Source organism: Aquarana catesbeiana, linkage group LG08 (genome assembly GCF_042186555.1).
Source record: "Aquarana catesbeiana isolate 2022-GZ linkage group LG08, ASM4218655v1, whole genome shotgun sequence".
In the NCBI taxonomy this organism is placed as follows: Eukaryota; Metazoa; Chordata; class Amphibia; order Anura; family Ranidae; genus Aquarana; species Aquarana catesbeiana.
The window spans coordinates 308,370,097-308,387,682 of NC_133331.1; the positions used below are offsets into that span (position 1 = coordinate 308,370,097).

The 17,586-nt window shown below is 44.5% G+C and overlaps 1 protein-coding gene across 2 annotated transcripts in view; it reads right to left on the reverse strand.

Moving 5' to 3' along the window:
- The window catches only part of LOC141105047 (zinc finger MYM-type protein 1-like), a 52,986-nt gene extending 37,807 nt beyond the window's left edge, over window positions 1-15,179 (reverse strand). For both annotated transcript variants that reach the window (XM_073594843.1, XM_073594842.1), the window contains exons 1-7: window positions 15,054-15,179; window positions 13,564-13,682; window positions 13,356-13,447; window positions 13,105-13,257; window positions 12,862-13,011; window positions 12,545-12,766; window positions 11,422-11,557 (exon numbers count right to left, since the gene is read on the reverse strand). In XM_073594843.1, coding sequence (XP_073450944.1) covers window positions 11,422-11,557; window positions 12,545-12,766; window positions 12,862-13,011; window positions 13,105-13,257; window positions 13,356-13,447; window positions 13,564-13,594 — 784 coding nt within the window. In that variant the 5' untranslated portion in view covers window positions 13,595-13,682; window positions 15,054-15,179. The remainder of the gene's footprint in view (window positions 1-11,421; window positions 11,558-12,544; window positions 12,767-12,861; window positions 13,012-13,104; window positions 13,258-13,355; window positions 13,448-13,563; window positions 13,683-15,053) is intronic.
- Window positions 15,180-17,586: the final 2,407 nt, after the last annotated feature.

Below are 17,586 nucleotides of genomic sequence, written 5' to 3' on the forward strand. Positions count from 1 at the left end.
TCATTGATGTAAGTGCAATTTTTAGCATATGTAGAATACATTTTTACACTATGTGGAGCCTTTTTCATTTTGGGGTACTCCGAAAAAACAAAAAAAAACAATATACAATGCATCCAGAAAGTATTCACATCGCTTCACTTTTTCCACATTTTATGTTACATCCTTATTCCAAAATGGACTAAATTTATTATTTTCCTCAAAATTCTACAAACAATACCCCATAATGACAATGTGAAAGAAGTTTGTTTTAAATCTTTGAAAAATGTATTTAAAAAAAGAAAGGCCGAAAAAAATCCCATGTACATACACTAAGTAATGATAGCCTTTGCCATGACACTCATAATTGAGGTCAGGCACATTCTGTTTCCATTGATCATCCTTGAAATGTTTCTACAACTTGGAGTCCACCTGTGGTTAATTCAGTTGATTGGACATGGTTTGGAAAGGCACACACCTGTCTATATAAGGTCCCACAGTTAACAGTGCATGTCAGAGCAGAAACCAAGCCATGAAGTCCAAGGAATTGTCTGTGGACCTCCGAGACAGGATTGTATTGATGCACAGATATGGGGAAGGGTACAGAAACATTTCTGCAGCATTGAAGGTCCCAGTGAGCACAGTGGCCTCCATCATCCGTAAATGGAAGAAGTTTGGAACCACCAGGACTATTCCTGAAGCGGGCCACCTGGCCAAACTGAGAGATTGAAGGAGAAGGGCCTTAGACAGGGAAGTGACCAAAAATCCGATGGTCACTCTTACAGAGCTCTAGCATTTCTCTGTGGAGAGAGGAGAACCTTCCAGAACAACAACTATTTCTGCAGCACTCCACCAATCAGGCCTGTATGGTAGAGTGGCCAGACGGAAGCCACTCCTCAGTAAAAGGCACATGACAGCCCGCCTCGAGTTTGCCAAAAGGCACCTGAAGGACTCTAAGACCGTGAGAAAAAAAAATTCTCTGGTCCGATGAAACAAAGATTGAACTCTTTGGCCTGAATGGCAAGCTTCATGTCTGGAGGAAACCAGGCACCGCTCATCACCTGGCCAATACCATCCCTACAGTGAAGCATGGTGGTGGCAGCATCATGCTGTGGGGATGTTTTTCAGCAGCAGGAACTGGGAGACTAGTCAGGATCGAGGGAAAGTTGAATGTAGCAATGTACAGAGAAATCCTTGATGAAAAGCTGCTCCAGAGCGCTCTGGACCTCAGACTGGGGCAAAAGTTCATCTTCCAACAGGACAACAACCCTAAGCACACACCCAAGATAAAGGATTGGCTACAGAACAACTCTGTGAATGTCCTTGAGTGGCCCAGCCAGAGCCCAGACTTGAACCCGATTGAACATCTCTGGAGAAAACTGAAAATAGCTGTGCACCGATGCTCCCCATCCAACCTGATGGAGCTTGAGAGGTCCTGCAAAGAAGAATGGGAGAAACTGCCCAAAAATAGGTGTGCCAAGCTTGTGGCATCATACTCAAAAAGACTTGAGGCTGTAATTGGTGCCAAAGGGGCTTCACCAAACTATTGAGCAAAGGCTGTGATACTTATGTACATGGGATTTTTAAAATAAATTTGCAAAGATTTCAAACAAACTTCTTTCATGTTGACATTATGGGGTATTGTTTGTAGATTATTGGGGAAAATAATAGAGTTTATATCAGTTTTGGAATAAGGCTGGAACATAACAAAATGTGGAAAAAGTGAAGCGCTGTGAAGATTTTCCGGATGCACTGTACCATTGCAGCAAAATTAGGCTACATCCACCCAAGGTCCGCCTGCCCTTAATCAGGGCAGCCCAGTGCGGGAAACCAGCAATACGTCAAAAGCAACTTATAATGGTAACTGGACTATTTAAAAAAAGAGCAGCCTTAGCAAAACGTATAACATTACGAAATGTATGGTTCAAAAACTGTTGACTTCAATCCAGCTCACTGCAGCTCAGAGATGATTATGACCTATAGGCAATAGCGAGCAATAAATGAGGATGATCATAAAGCCTGGAAGGAACACCAAGGGCATGCTAAGTTGAGCTACCTGTCCGGAAAATAAATTGTTCTTACATCCAGCAACATTGGAGAAAGTCACATAGCAATAGTAAACAAATGCCGCAATGGAAAGCACAATGAATAAAACACGTAGCCACCAAAAAATTAGCGTAGCAAATGTGGGTGTCAACTGCCCAGGTCTGCCATCTCTTAATTGGGACAGGCTGGGGTGGAGAACCAGCACGTGTTGAAGCAACCAGTATAACACCACCAAAAAAAAAAACACCACAACACACAATCTTCGGTTCAGTAAACAACATTTGTATTTGAAAGGCACCAACAGCATGGCCCATGGCGGCCATACAGTAGCTTGGCGGTGACAGATTATGTCCTGTTGTTAACAGCCAACAACAGACATTGGAAAATAGAAGGCATTGATGAGATCACCGGGCCTGTGGTAATGTGTTTGGCCCAATCCAGCTGGGCCCTTCAGCCTATGGGTACATCCTAAAAACGTTGAGGAGAGGGAGAGGGGGAGAGAGAGAACCATGTTGGGATGCCCGAGATGACTTGGGAGGGGGTTGAGACGACCGCAAGCAGGATGTTGAAGATGATGGTTCCATTTGAGAGGAGGGAAGATCAAGCTGCAGCTCCTGAAAAATGTCGCAACGAAGAAGCGTGAAACTGACGGCCTTGTTTTGTGAACGTCTGTACTTAATTCCTCAGGTCTGCAAAATCTGCAGATAAGGTTTCAAGTTCCTCATGACCAGCGAAAGGTCTGCAAAGGATTGAAGGGGATTGCCCTGAAAAAAAGAGATACAAGCGTTCCCTTGCTGCCTGCAGGAGTGTCTCTTTGGTATGCTAATAGTGGAATTTAATGATGATGTCCCTAGGAGGGCCTTCTGTAGGTTTAGGTGCAAGGGATCTGTGGATGCGATCGAATTGCAGGCGTTCAAGGGAAACCTCAGGTGCTAATTTCTGGAAGAAGGCGGTGGCAGTGCCTTGCAGATTAGTTATGACCTCAGGGACCCCGCAGATATAGAGATTGTCCCTGTGGGCCCAGTTTTCAGCATCTTCCAATTTATCTCGCAGGGTCTCAAGTTCAGCATTTAATTGGTCAACTTCTTCCTCATGCACTTCCAATACTGTAGTTGCTAAATCCATATGCTGTTTTAGTTGGTTTGTATGGTGGCCTATCTCTTAAAGACCCTTCATCAGGGTCTTACGGGAGGCTGTGGATATTGTTGCATCCCTCACTATAGTACGAAACTTGGAAAACATGGCTTCAGAGTCAGTGGCTAGAGGGCTTACCAGATCTGTGGGGGACTGCTGCAGGCTGTCTGTTGGAGAGGAAGGGCCCGCTGCTGAGAGCCACGTGGTGTCATCAGGCTTGGACGCCATCTTGGCTGTTTTTGGCTGGGAGCGGTGCCTGCTGCTGGAGGAGCTGAATCACTTGTGTCGGGGATAGAACAGTGCGCTGTCAGCTGAGCTACAAAGGTCCAGTGGTGGGGAGCGAAAAGACTACTCAGCCATCTTTCACAATCACGTAAATGTACCCCCAGAGATGGACGTTATATTGAGAAATGGAGATGGACCTTTCATATGGTGTACAGTATCTCCTCCTCATTTGTTGGGAACATGACGTTATATTGAGGAATGGAGATGGACCTTTCATATGGTGTACAGTATCTCCACCTCATTTGTTGGGAACATAACATTATATTGAGGAATGGAGATGGACCTTTCATATGGTGTACAGTATCTCCCCTTCATTTGTTGGAAACATGCCATTATATTGAAGAATGGAGATGGACCTTTCATATGGTGTACAGTATCTCCTCCGTATTTGTTGGGAACATGACCTTATATTGAGGAATGGAGATGAACCTTTCATATGGTGTACAGTATCTCCTCATTTATTGGGAACATGACGTTATATTGAGGAATGGAGATGGACCTTTCATATGGTGTACAGTATCTCCATCACCTTTGTTGGGAGCATGAATTTTTTTCTACTCTGGTCTAACCTACATACCTCAGAAGAGAAATGAAACTCTGAACTTGTAGGCAGGTGCTGTACTGTAGTATATATTTGCCAACATGAAGGTGGCACTGTGCCATGTCTTCAGGCTGGTAGGAGACTACTGAGGACATTTGTCCCCTATTATGAGCTCCAGGTGGCCAGAATCACTCATTGGATGCCAAAATCTCTTGCGATTTGGGCGGCCATCTTGACACACAAGTCCTTAACCACTTAAGGACCGCCTAACGCCGATTTACGTCGGCAAGGCGGCACGGGCAGGCAAAATCACGTACATGTACGTGATTTGCCTCTCGCGGGTGGGGGGTCCGATCGGACCCCCCCCCGGTGCCCGAAGCGGTCCCGTTCTGTTCCCCGGCGATCCGAGATGAGGGGGAGGCCATCCGTTCGTGGCCCCCCCCTCGCGATCGCCGCCGGCCAATGGGAACACTCCTTTGCTGCTGTATGCTAAACAGCAGCAAAGGAAATGATGTCATCTCCCCTCGGCTCGGTATTTTCCGTTCCAGCGCCGAGGGGAGAAGACATCAATGTGAGTGCACAACACACTACACACACAGTAGAACATGCCAGGCATACAAAACACCCCGATCCCCCCCCCCGATCGCCCCCCGATCCCCCCCCAATCACCCCCCCCCCCCTGTCACAAACTGACACCAGCAGGTTTTTTTTTTTTTTTTTTTTTTTTTTTTTCTGATTACTGCATAGTGTCAGTTTGTGACAGTTACAGTGTTGGGACAGTGAGTATTACCCCCCTTTAGGTCTAGGGTACCCCCCTAACCCCCCCTAATAAAGTTTTAACCCCTTGATCACCCCCCGTCACCAGTGTTGCTAAGCGATCATTTTTCTGATCGCTGTATTAGTGTCGCTGGTGACGCTAGTTAGTGAGGTAAATATTTAGGTTCGCCGTCAGCGTTTTATAGTGACAGGGACCCCCATATACTACCTAATAAATGTTTTAACCCCTTGATTGCCCCCTAGTTAACCCTTTCACCACTGATCACCGTATAACCGTTACGGGTGACGCAGGTTAGTTCGTTTATTTTTTATAGTGTCAGGGCACCCGCCGTTTATTACCTAATAAAGGTTTAGCCCCCTGATCGCCCGGCGGTGATATGCGTCGCCCCAGGCAGCGTCAGATTAGCGCCAGTACCGCTAACACCCACGCACGCAGCATGCGCCTCCCTTAGTGGTATAGTATCTGATCGGATCAATATCTGATCTGATCAGATCTATACTAGCGTCCCCAGCAGTTTAGGGTTCCCAAAAACACAGTGTTAGCGGGATCAGCCCAGATACCCGCTAGCACCTGCGTTTTGCCCCTCCGCCCAGCCCACCCAAGTGCAGTATCGATCGATCACTGTCACTTACAAAACACTAAACGCATAACTGCAGCGTTCGCAGAGTCAGGCCTGATCCCTGCGATCGCTAACAGTTTTTTTGGTAGCATTTTGGTGAACTGGCAAGCAAGCACCAGGCAGCGTCAGGTTAGCGCCAGTACCGCTAACACCCACGCACGCACCGTACACCTCCCTTAGTGGTATAGTATCTGATCGGATCAATATCTGATCTGATCAGATCTATACTAGCGTCCCCAGCAGTTTAGGGTTCCCAAAAACGCAGTGTTAGCGGGATCAGCCCAGATACCTGCTAGCACCTGCGTTGTGCCCCTCCGCCCGGCCCAGCCCAGCCCACCCAAGTGCAGTATCGATCGATCACTGACACTTACAAGGCACTAAACGCATAACTGCAGCGTTCGCAGAGTCAGGCCTGATCCCTGCGATCGCTAACAGTTTTTTTGGTAGCATTTTGGTGAACTAGCAAGCACCGGCCCCAGGCAGCGTCAGGTTAGCGCCAGTACCACTAACACCCACGCACGCAGCATACGCCTCCTTTAGTGGTATAGTATCTGAACGGATCAATATCTGATCCGATCAGATCAGATCTATACTAGCGTCCCCAGCAGTTTAGGGTTCCCAAAAACGCAGTGTTAGCGGGATCAACCCAGATACCTGCTAGCACCTGCGTTTTGCCCCTCCGCCCGGCCCAGTCCAGCCCACCCAAGTGCAGTATTGATCGATCACTGACACTTACAAAACACTAAACGCATAACTGCAGCGTTCGCAGAGTCAGGCCTGATCCCTGCGATCGCTAACAGTTTTTTTGGAAGCTTTTTATTGAACTGGCAAGCACCAGCGGCCTAGTACACCCCGGTCGTAGTCAAACCAGCACTGCAGTAACACTTGGTGACGTGGCGAGTCCCATAAGTGCAGTTCAAGCTGGTGAGGTGGCAAGCACAAGTAGTGTCCCACTGCCACCAAAAAGACAAACACAGGCCCGTCGTGCCCATAGTGCCCTTCCTGCTGCATTCGCCAATCCTAATTGGGAACCCACCGCTTCTGCAGCGCCCGTACTTCCCCCATTCACATCCCCCAACGAAATGCAGTCGGCTGCATGAGAGGCATTTTTATGTGCTCCCGAGTACCCCTACCCAACGAACCCCCCCCAAAAAGATGTTGTGTCTGCAGCAAACGCGGATATAGGCGTGACACCCGCTATTATTGTCCCTCCTGTCCTGACAATCCTGGTCTTTGCATTGGTGAATGTTTTGAACGCTACCATACACTAGTTGAGTATTAGCGTAGGGTACAGCATTGCACAGACTAGGCACACTTTCACAGGGTCTCCCAAGATGCCATCGCATTTTGAGAGACCCGAACCTGGAACCGGTTACAGTTATAAAAGTTAGTTACAAAAAAAGTGTAAAAAAAAAAAAAATATATATAAAATAAAAAAAAATAGTTGTCGTTTTATTGTTCTCTCTCTCTATTCTCTCTCTCTATTGTTCTGCTCTTTTTTTACTGTATTCTATTCTGCAGTGTTTTATTGTTATTGTTATTGTTATTATGTTTTATCATGTTTGTTTTTCAGGTATGTAATTATTTATACTTTATTGTTTACTGTGCTTTATTGTTAACCATTTTTTTGTCTTCAGGTACGCCATTCACAACTTTGAGTGGTTATACCAGAATGATGCCTGCAGGTTTAGGTATCATCTTGGTATCATTCTTTTCAGCCAGCGGTCGGCTTTCATGTAAAAGCAATCCTAGCGGCTAATTAGCCTCTAGACTGCCTTTACAAGCCGTGGGAGGGAATGCCCCCCCCCCCCCCCCCCCCCACCGTCTTCCGTGTTTTTCTCTGGCTCTCCTGTCTCAACAGGGAACCTGAGAATGCAGCCGGTGATTCAGCCAGCTGACCATAGAGCTGATCAGAGACAAGAGTGGCTCCAAACATCTCTATGGCCTAAGAAACCGGAAGCTACGAGCATTTTATGACTTAGATTTCGCCGGATGTAAATAGCGCCATTGGGAAATTGGGGAAGCATTTTATCACACCGATCTTGGTGTCATCAGATGCTTTGAGGGCAGAGGAGAGATCTAGGGTCTAATAGACCCCAATTTTTTCAAAAAAGAGTACCTGTCACTACCTATTGCTATCATAGGGGATATTTACATTCCCCGAGATAACAATAAAAATGATTTAAAAAAAAAAAAAATGAAAGGAACAGTTTAAAAATAAGATAAAAAAGCAAAAAAATAATAAAGAAAAAAAAAAAAAAAAAAAAAAGCACCCCTGTCGCCCCCTGCTCTTGCGCTAAGGCGAACGCAAGCGGCGGTCTGTCGTCAAACGTAAACAGCAATTGCACCATGCATGTGAGGTATCGCCGCGAAGGTCAGATCGAGGGCAGTAATTTTTGCAGTAGACCTCCTCTGTAGATCTAAAGTGGTAACCTGTAAAGGCTTTTAAAGGCTTTTAAAAATGTATTTATTTTGTTGCCACTGCACGTTTGTGCGCAATTGTAAAGCATGTCATGTTTGGTATCCATGTACTCGGTCTAAGATCATCTTTTTTATTTCATCAAACATTTGGGCAATATAGTGTGTTTTAGTGCATTAAAATTTAAAAAAGTGTGTTTTTTCCCCAAAAAATGCGTTTGAAAAATCGCTGCGCAAATACTGTGTGAAAAAAAAAAATGAAACACCCACCATTTTAATCTGTAGGGCATTTGCTTTAAAAAAATATATAATGTTTGGGGGTTCAAAGTAATTTTCTTGCAAAAAAAAAAAAACTTTTTCATGTAAAAAATAAGTGTCAGAAAGGGCTTTGTCTTCAAGTGGTTAGAAGAGTGGGTGATGTGTGACGTAAGCTTCTAAATGTTGTGCATAAAATGCCAGGACAGTTCAAAACCCCCCCAAATGACCCCATTTTGGAAAGTAGACACCCCAAGCTATTTGCTGAGAGGCATGTCGAGTCCATGGAATATTTTATATTGCGACACAAGTTGCGGGAAAGAGACAAATTTTTTTTTTTTTTTTTTTGCACAAAGTTGTCACTAAATGATATATTGCTCAAACATGCCATGGGAATATGTGAAATTACACCCCAAAATACATTCTGCTGCTTCTCCTGAGTACGGGGATACCATATGTGTGAGACTTTTTGGGAGCCTAGCCGTGTACGGGACCCCGAAAACCAAGCACCGCCTTCAGGCTTTCTAAGGGGCGTGAATTTTTGATTTCACTCTTCACTGCCTATCACAGTTTCGGAGGCCATGGAATGCCCAGGTGGCACAAAACCCCCCCAAATGACCCCATTTTGGAAAGTAGACACCCCAAGCTATTTGCTGAGAGGTATAGTGAGTATTTTGCAGACCTCACTTTTTGTCACAAAGTTTTGAAATTTGAAAAAAGAAAAAAAAAAAAAGTTTTTTCTTGTCTTTCTTCATTTTCAAAAACAAATGAGAGCTGCAAAATACTCACCATGCCTCTCAGCAAATAGCTTGGGGTGTCTACTTTCCAAAATGGGGTCATTTGGGGGGGTTTTGTGCCACCTGGGCATTCCATGGCCTCCGAAACGGTGTTAGGCAGTGAAGAGTAAAATCAAAAATTCACGCCCTTAAAAACGCTGAAGGCGGTGATTGGTTTTCGGGGCCCCGTACGCGGCTAGGCTCCCAAAAAGTCCCACACATGTGGTATCCCCATACTCAGGAGAAGCAGCTAAATGTATTTTGGGGTGCAATTCCACATAGGCCCATGGCCTGTGTGAGCAATATATCATTTAGTGACAACTTTGTGCAAAAAAAAAAAAAAAAAGTGTCACTTTCCCGCAACTTGTGTCAAAATATAAAATATTCCATGGACTCAATATGCCTCTCAGCAAATAGCTTGGGGTGTCTACTTTCCAAAATGGGGTCATTTGGGGGGGGGTTGTGCCACCTGGGCATTCCATGGCCTCCGAAACTGTGATAGGCAGTGAAGAGTGAAATCAAAAAGTTACACCCTTAGAAATCCTGAAGGCGGTGATTGGTTTTCGGGGCCCCGTACGCGGCTAGGCTCCCAAAAAGTCCCACACATGTGGTATCCCCGTACTCAGGAGAAGTAGCTGAATATATTTTGGGGTGCAATTCCACATAGGCCCATGGCCTGTGTGAGCAATATATCATTTAGTGACAACTTTTTGTAAATATTTTTTTTTTTTTTTTTTTTTGTCATTATTCAATCACTTGGGACAAAAAAAATAAATATTCAATGGGTTCAACATGCCTATCAGCAATTTCCTTGGGGTGTCTACTTTCCAAAATGGGGTCATTTGGGGGGGTTTTGTACTGCCCTGCCATTTTAGCACCTCAAGAAATGACATAGGCAGTCATAAAATAAAAGCTGTGTAAATTCCAGAAAATGTACCCTAGTTTGTAGACGCTATAACTTTTGCGCAAACCAATAAATATACGCTTATTGACATTTTTTTTACCAAAGACATGTGGCCGAATACATTTTGGCCTAAATGTATGACTAAAATTGGGTTTATTGGATTTTTTTTATAACAAAAAGTAGAAAATATCATTTTTTTTCAAAATTTTCGGTCTTTTTCCGTTTATAGCGCAAAAAATAAAAACTGCAGAAGTGATCAAATACCATCAAAAGAAAGCTCTATTTGTGGGAAGAAAAGGACGCAAATTTCGTTTGGGTACAGCATTGCATAACTGCGCAATTAGCAGTTAAAGCGACGCAGTGCCAAATTGGAAAAAGACCTCTGGTCCTTAGGCAGCATAATGGTCCGGGGCTCAAGTGGTTAAATGGCAGAGCCTGCATTTTGGTGCACCAGCAGTGCGGAAGTAGGTCAGGGACAGAGCTGTGAGAGAAAGTAGGGGCAGAGATAGGGAGAGTAACCTGGCAAGGAGGTAAAGAGCAGGTCTCCCCTTACAGGGTGTCTCTCTCCTGCCAGCCTTCTGGAAATGCCTCCCACTGGCAGCCTTATAACTGAAGATCACAGGGTAACACAGTAATCCTATGCCTCCTCCAAGGAAAGTGCTCCTCAGTCATTCTGTGGTCTATAAGCTCATGTGATATCACTACTAAAAAAAGTCTAAAGTCACTCTTTAGTTCACTACTAAAAAAAAGTGCCTTGCTGATATACACTATCTTTCCTGCCTAAAGAAGTATAAGACCTGCAACATATGTAGTACCAGTGTTTTGTTTTTCCAGCTGCAACTTGGTAAAACTCAGTTCTGCCCCCTTTGGCTTAGGCCCTCTGCTCCTCATTATCACTTGTAAACACAGAAGTCAAGATGAGGGCTGTGGAGGGGGGGGGGGGGGTTGCATGCAGAGTTCAGAGCTAAAGAGGAGTAAAGTGAGTTGTGGATGGTTGGGTGCAGAGGTAAGCAGCTGTAGAAGAAGCCTGAACTCTGCATGTAGCGCACCCCCGAAACCTGCACGTAGCGCACCCCTGAACTCTGCACGTAGCGCACCCCTGAACCCTGCACGTAGCGCACCCCTGAACCCTGCACGTAGCGCACCCCTGAACCCTGCACGTAGCGCACCCCTGAACCCTGCACGTAGCGCACCCCTGAACCCTGCACGTAGCGCACCCCCGAACCCTGCACGTAGCGCACCCCTGAACTCTGCACGTAGCGCACCCCTGAACTCTGCACGTAGTGCACCCCTGAACTCTGCACTTTGCATGTAGCGCACCCCTGAACTCTACGTATAGTGTACCCCTGAACTTTACATGCAATGTACCCCCAACCTCTGCATGTAGCGCACCCCTGGTATTTAATGCCCCTTTAAGACCCTCCCACTGTTAGTGAGATTTGACCACGCCCACTATTTGATGCAGCTTGGAGGGTGAGTGTGTGGGAAGCTGGTTTGGGGGGGGGGTCTTAGTTTAGGCCCTGCACCTATTTTCTGAGAAAAAAAAAACCTGTGTAGTGCTACTGATGAAAATGCCTTATTTCTGTGAGCATTCAATTTCTACAATAAAAATATTGAGTATCCACATGTGTTGACTCCCCCCCTGATTCTCGGGCACACTGGTTAGGCCCTGGTGTCTTTGGTACTTACTTGTTGTGCTAGTTGGAGGGGCTTCATCTGGTTCACCCTCTATAGTCACCTCCACCTCGGACGGCTGATCACCCCCCACATTTGTCTCCACTTGTTCCTCTGTAACCTTAGCTGTTATATTAATCCGTTCTTCACCCTAAACCCCAAAAGAACAGAAAAACAAACATTAATGTTGAATTTAAATATAAAATACACAAATGACAGCAGCTATGCATTCATTAATATATCATTAAATGTTTTTTTATAAATATAAGCAATGTAAGTACCCGAATGTGACCTGATATCTGACTCTTGCACTCTCTATACGGCAGAGCTCAGATTTGGGGAGGGAAAAATCAGCACAAATAGCCAAAAAGCTGCAATGCAGTGCTAACAAAAGGAAACAAGAGCACAGTGACAGAGAGATGAGCTCATCAGTCTTCTGCTTTTCCTATCAATGTCCAGTCACGGGTTTGGGGAGGAGACCAGTATGAGTTACTGACCTGAAACAGAGAAAATTCAAGTCTGCTGCCTTCTTCCTGTGAACCCAGGGACTTGCCTCTAAGGGTGTATTCCCTATGACCAAGCTCTGGGACGAAACGCATTGGGAATGTGTCCTGGCAGGAGCCCAGGCTGAGGTTGTCTCTCTCTCACAACACCACCATAGGACTCTGTGGATGTGCAGCACCAGGGATCTTTCCTCTTTTCCTTCCAGTGACTACAGGAGCTGGGACAAGCCCCAGTCCTTGCTGGCATTCCTGCAGTGGTTACAGCATCACCCACACTACTCCCCTGAGCGGCACACTAAACAAGCTGTGGGTCACAGGGTGTATTATCATGCTGGCCTGGACTTACAGCAGCAAAGAACGGCACCACGTCATTCAGCACGTGTCCACTGCCAAGAGCAACACAAGAGGATGTTATGTGACTGGACCCAAGACCCATAGAAGAAAGGCACATATAGTGATTTTGAATACACAATGAAGAAGGGGTGCTCAAAGGGGGTACTGGAAACGGAGGAGTGGAGCAAAGACGGGACTTCACTATTCGTAGAAATAAACATTGAAACAAGAATTTTCATAGAAGAATGTCATCTCACAAAGTTAAGAATTACTTCTGTGTTCTATACACTGAGTCCACCTACCTGATGATGATGAGGGATGGTGTGACCTTCCTGTGTGGAATCCCGGGAATTCAGAGGATGGGGACATCTCTCTGGTGGGTTTGAGTCACTGACTGTTTCCATCGGGACGTCTTTGAGGGGATCTTTGTGTCCTTCTGAAAGCTCCATCACACCAACCTCATGATCCTCCTCTTTTTTGATCTCTTCTTTAACAGCATTATTACAATCATTCTGGTTTATACCCTGAATATTCAATATAAAATGGGAATGACTGTTACAACATAACTAATAACAGGTCAGAATGTAGGTATCAACTATTACTCATTTTTATACTTCACCTTATGTGAGATGATGGGATCTTCCTGTGTGGAACGTGCAACATCCTTCAAAGAGTCATTATGTCCTTCCGAAAAATCCATCACAACAACCTCATTCTCCTCTTTTATCTCTTCTTTAACAGCATTATTGCAATCATTCTGGTTTATATCCTGAATATTTAATAAATGGGATTAACGGCTAAAACATAACTAATAACAGGTCAAAATGTAGGTATCAACTTTTTATCTATTTTTATACTTTACCTTATGTGAGATGATGGGATCTTCCTGTGTGGAACGTGCAACATCCTTCAAAGAGTCATTATGTCCTTCCGAAAAATCCATCACACCAACCTCACCCTCCTCTTCTTTAAACTCTTCTTTAACAGCATTATTACACTCACTCTGGTTTATATCCTGAATATTAAAAAAAAAAAAAAAAATTGTTTCACTGTAACAATATAGCCAATGAACAGGTCAAAGAGTAAATATCAGCTATTATTTTTCTACTTCACCTTATTTGAGATGGTGTGATCTTCCTGTGTGGAATCCCGGGAATACAGAGGAAGGGGACATCTCTCTGGTGGGTTCCCATTACTGGATCCATCTGTAGGAAACACACACACTGACTGAATACATTGTTTCTATGTGTTTATCAGATGATGGGGGATCTAGGTGGACCCTCCGTACTGCTCTCTCCTTTACAATAAAGTCTCCTCTTACCCGGTGATGTGAGGGGCGGCTGATTCTCCATCGTGACGTCCTTGTAGAGATCCTTGTGTCCTTCTAAATATTCCCACTCCTCCACGGAGAAATGTGAAATCCTGACACCTTATAGGAACCTGACACAAAAAATAATATAGTCATCACCTGAGAATTCTCTTTACTTCCCTGGTCAGGTCTGTGTTTTATTAATAGAGATAAGAGTGATGTCATGTGACCTCCCAGAATCCTCCTCACCTCTCCGGTCAGGTCTGTTTTAATAAAGCATTTGTTAACCCCCCCCCCAAAAAAAAAAAATAATAATAAAATGGATCCTGCTCCTTTAAAGTATTTTATACAGCACAGTGCTTGTGCTGTGTAATTTGGACCCCTGTAACACCTAAAAAACCCTGGCTGATCCTGCCAGTTTCTCCCCTCGTCAGGTCTGTGTTTTATTAATAGAGATAAGAGTGATGTCATGTGACCTCCCAGAATCCTCCTCACCTCTCCGGTCAGGTCTGTTTTATTAATAGAGATAAGAGTGATGTCATATGACCTCCCAGAATCCTCCTCACCTCTCCGGTCAGGTCTGTTTTATTAATAGAGATAAGAGTGATGTCATGTGACCTCCCAGAATCCTCCTCACCTCTCCGGTCAGGTCTGTTTTATTAATAGAGATAAGAGTGATGTCATATGACCTCCCAGAATCCTCCTCACCTCTCCGGTCAGGTCTGTTTTATTAATAGAGATAAGAGTGATGTCATGTGACCTCCCAGAATCCTCCTCACCTCTCCGGTCAGGTCTGTTTTATTAATAGAGATAAGAGTGATGTCATATGACCTCCCAGAATCCTCCTCACCTCTCCGGTCAGGTCTGTGTTTTATTAATAGAGATAAGAGTGATGTCAAGTGACCTCCCAGAATCCTCCTCACCTCTCTGGTCAGGTCTGTGTTTTATTAATAGAGATAAGAGTGATGTCATGTGACCTCCCAGAATCCTCCTCACCTCTCCGGTCAGGTCAGTGTTATATTAATAGAGATAAGAGTGATATCATGTGACCTCCCAGAATCCAGGAAGCTGACAGCGCGCAGCGCCAATCACAGGCACTGAGACATTTCCAGATCTATGCAGCTGCGGACCAGGAACATGTCTCAGGGCCTGTGATTGGCGCTGCCAGCTTCCTGGCGGGCTCGGGCACGTAGAGCCACAAACACGCTCGCGCCCATCCTTAGTCAGCAGGTAGATGATCTCCAGGGTGAGGTTTAATATCCTCTCCAAAAAAAAAAAAAAAAAAAAAAAACTACAACACCCAAAATTGTAAAAATGCTACAAATTAAAAAACCTTCACAGCTCAGCACTCTGGAGATAAAGCTCAATGGTGCTCTAAAACAATGCTTATTATTTGATTACTTAAATTAGGCTGCTTGAGCTTAGATCGGGTATCCAGCAACCTTTTAAACCCTAGTAAACATACACATTATATCTATATTTATATACTTATATATATTTACCTCCCTTACTGCCAGATCAAGCAACGTCTTGCCCTCAACTACCCAGGAACATCCAATTTACATCACTTCCTGTCTGTACATCACTTCCTGTCTGTACATCACTTCCTGTCTGTACATCAACTTCCTGTCTCCACATCCCTTCCTGTCTGAACATCAACTTCCTGTCTGTACATCACTTCCTGTCTGCACATCAACTTCCTGTCTGTACTTCTCATCCCTTCCTCCTTGTTTGTGGTATCACTTCCGGTGTCTGTATATACAATCACACGTTTTATGTCCTCCATGATTCGTCTTTCTCTTCTACTTGATGTAATCGAAAAAGATCTCCACAACCCAATCTATCTACTGTCATAACTAGATTGAATACCCAGGCTGAATCAATGCTAGCGTATAAAAACCACTCCGTAACCACTTTCAGTAAAAACATGGAAAATTTGGATATCCCATCCCAGAGCCTCCAATTACCTAAAAGAATGTAAAATTTAAATTTACCCTTCAGGCTGAAATATTGTGACCATTCACCTAAGCAATTAGTCGGTGCAGAGCAATATCTCTGATATTCATTACTTTACTTTTGGTTATTCGTTATTTTAATTTCCCTTCCCAACATTATTTCCATACTCATAGTTTATACTGTAAGAACCATAGTTAAAGTGGTGACCTTCCAGTCCTAAAGCTTGAATCCAACCGGGGAAGGGTGGGATAGGCCATCAAGTTTTATATCAGTACTATACTTCATGCCTTCTCAGTTTTTGTATTACAAATGTTGTATAATATATGCAGCAACTTCAATTGGTTTGTATTTGTTTGATAAAATAAATAAAAATTATTGTTAAAAAAAAAAGAATAAGATCTCCACAATGAGAGTAATGTCATTAATGGGGAGAGTCCTGTGTGTGTTCACTATTTGAATATAATAACATAAAACTACAATGTTTAAAACAAGAACCACTACCAGACCTGTAACCATGTTAAAAAAAAAAAATTGCAGGTGAAAGTACACAAAAATTAAATATATCAAAGCAGAGTTCCGCCCACCCACCCCGCTGCTGACCTTTAATATATGGACACTTACCTGTCCAGGCAGCCTGCGATGTCGGCTCCGCAGCCGATCTTCGGATTGGCTGTCGGGTGCAGCTGTCGCCATTGCCAGTAAGGGTACCCGGCATTGAAACCTTTCGGCTTCACAGCAGGTTCCCTACTGCACATGCGCGCAGCGCTTTCTAATTGGCCTGGCGGCGGAGGAAGGAGGAGGGGGGCCGAGCTTCGCCACGGCGCCGTCTCGGGAAGTGGGGAAGTGGACCTATCAAAAACAGGTCCCTGTTCCCCCCTGAAAGGTGCCAAATGTGGCACCAGAGGGGGGGGGGGGGGAGACAAATAAGCGAAGTGCCACATTTGAGTGGAACTTCGCTTTAAAGAGGAAGTAAACCCTGCTGGGTTTTACTGCCTCTTTATTTCCCTGCAAAGGTAAAGCATAATGGGCTACTATGCATCGCATAGTAGCCCAATATGTGTCACTTACCTGAAACCGAAGCACTAGCAGCGACCCTCTTCCTTCCGGGACCGCGAACTCCGGCTCTGTAACTGGCCGGAGTCACGTGACGTCACTCTCGCGAATACGCGTGGGAGCCGTCAGTCATGGCATGACCCCGGCACGATCTGCTCTTTCTAAAGTGTGCATGCGCCGTAGACATCGGCGCATGGCTTTATTGTAAATATCTCCTAAACCGTGGAGGTTTGGGAGATATTTCCAGCACCTACAGGTAAGCCTTAATATAGGCTTACCTGTAGGTAAAAGTGGTGGTACAGGGTGTACAACCACTTTAAATGCTTACTTGAGATGTTTTTACTTTCCATAAATTACTTTACTCTCACCAATATGGCAGCATACCTGTGGTAGTGTGATGTCATGGATTGGCGCCAGAAAAGTAAAACTATGGTAATTATTTAATACAATTTTCCATTTTGTGTTAACTTGCAACGTGCCTCTGAACTTGCTAAAAAATGTGACAACTTCAGGATAAGTCAGTTCCCTAGCACAGCCTCCTGTAGCATCTCTGGATGGACAGTTGGATAAATGGTTCTATATTTAGGATGTATCTGTTCTATGAATTAGAGGCTCTGGTTTGACAGTTGTATAAATGGCTCTATATTTAGGGTGTATCTGGACTATAAACCAGAGGCTCTGGATGAACAGTTGGATAAATGGTTCTATATTTAGGATGTATCTGGTCTATAAACCAGAGGCTCTGGATGGATGGACAGTTGGATAAATGTTTCTTTATTTAGGATGTATCTGGTCTATAAACCAGAGGCTCTGGGTGTACAGTTGGATAAATGGTTCTATATTTAGGATGTATGTGGTCTATAAACCAGAGGCTTTGGATGGACAGTTGGATAAATGACTCTATATTTAGGATGTATCTGGTCTATAAACCAGAGGCTCTGGATGGACAGTTGGATGAATGGTTCTATATTTAGGATGTATCTGTTCTATGAATTAGAGGCTCTGGTTTGACAGTTGGATAAATGG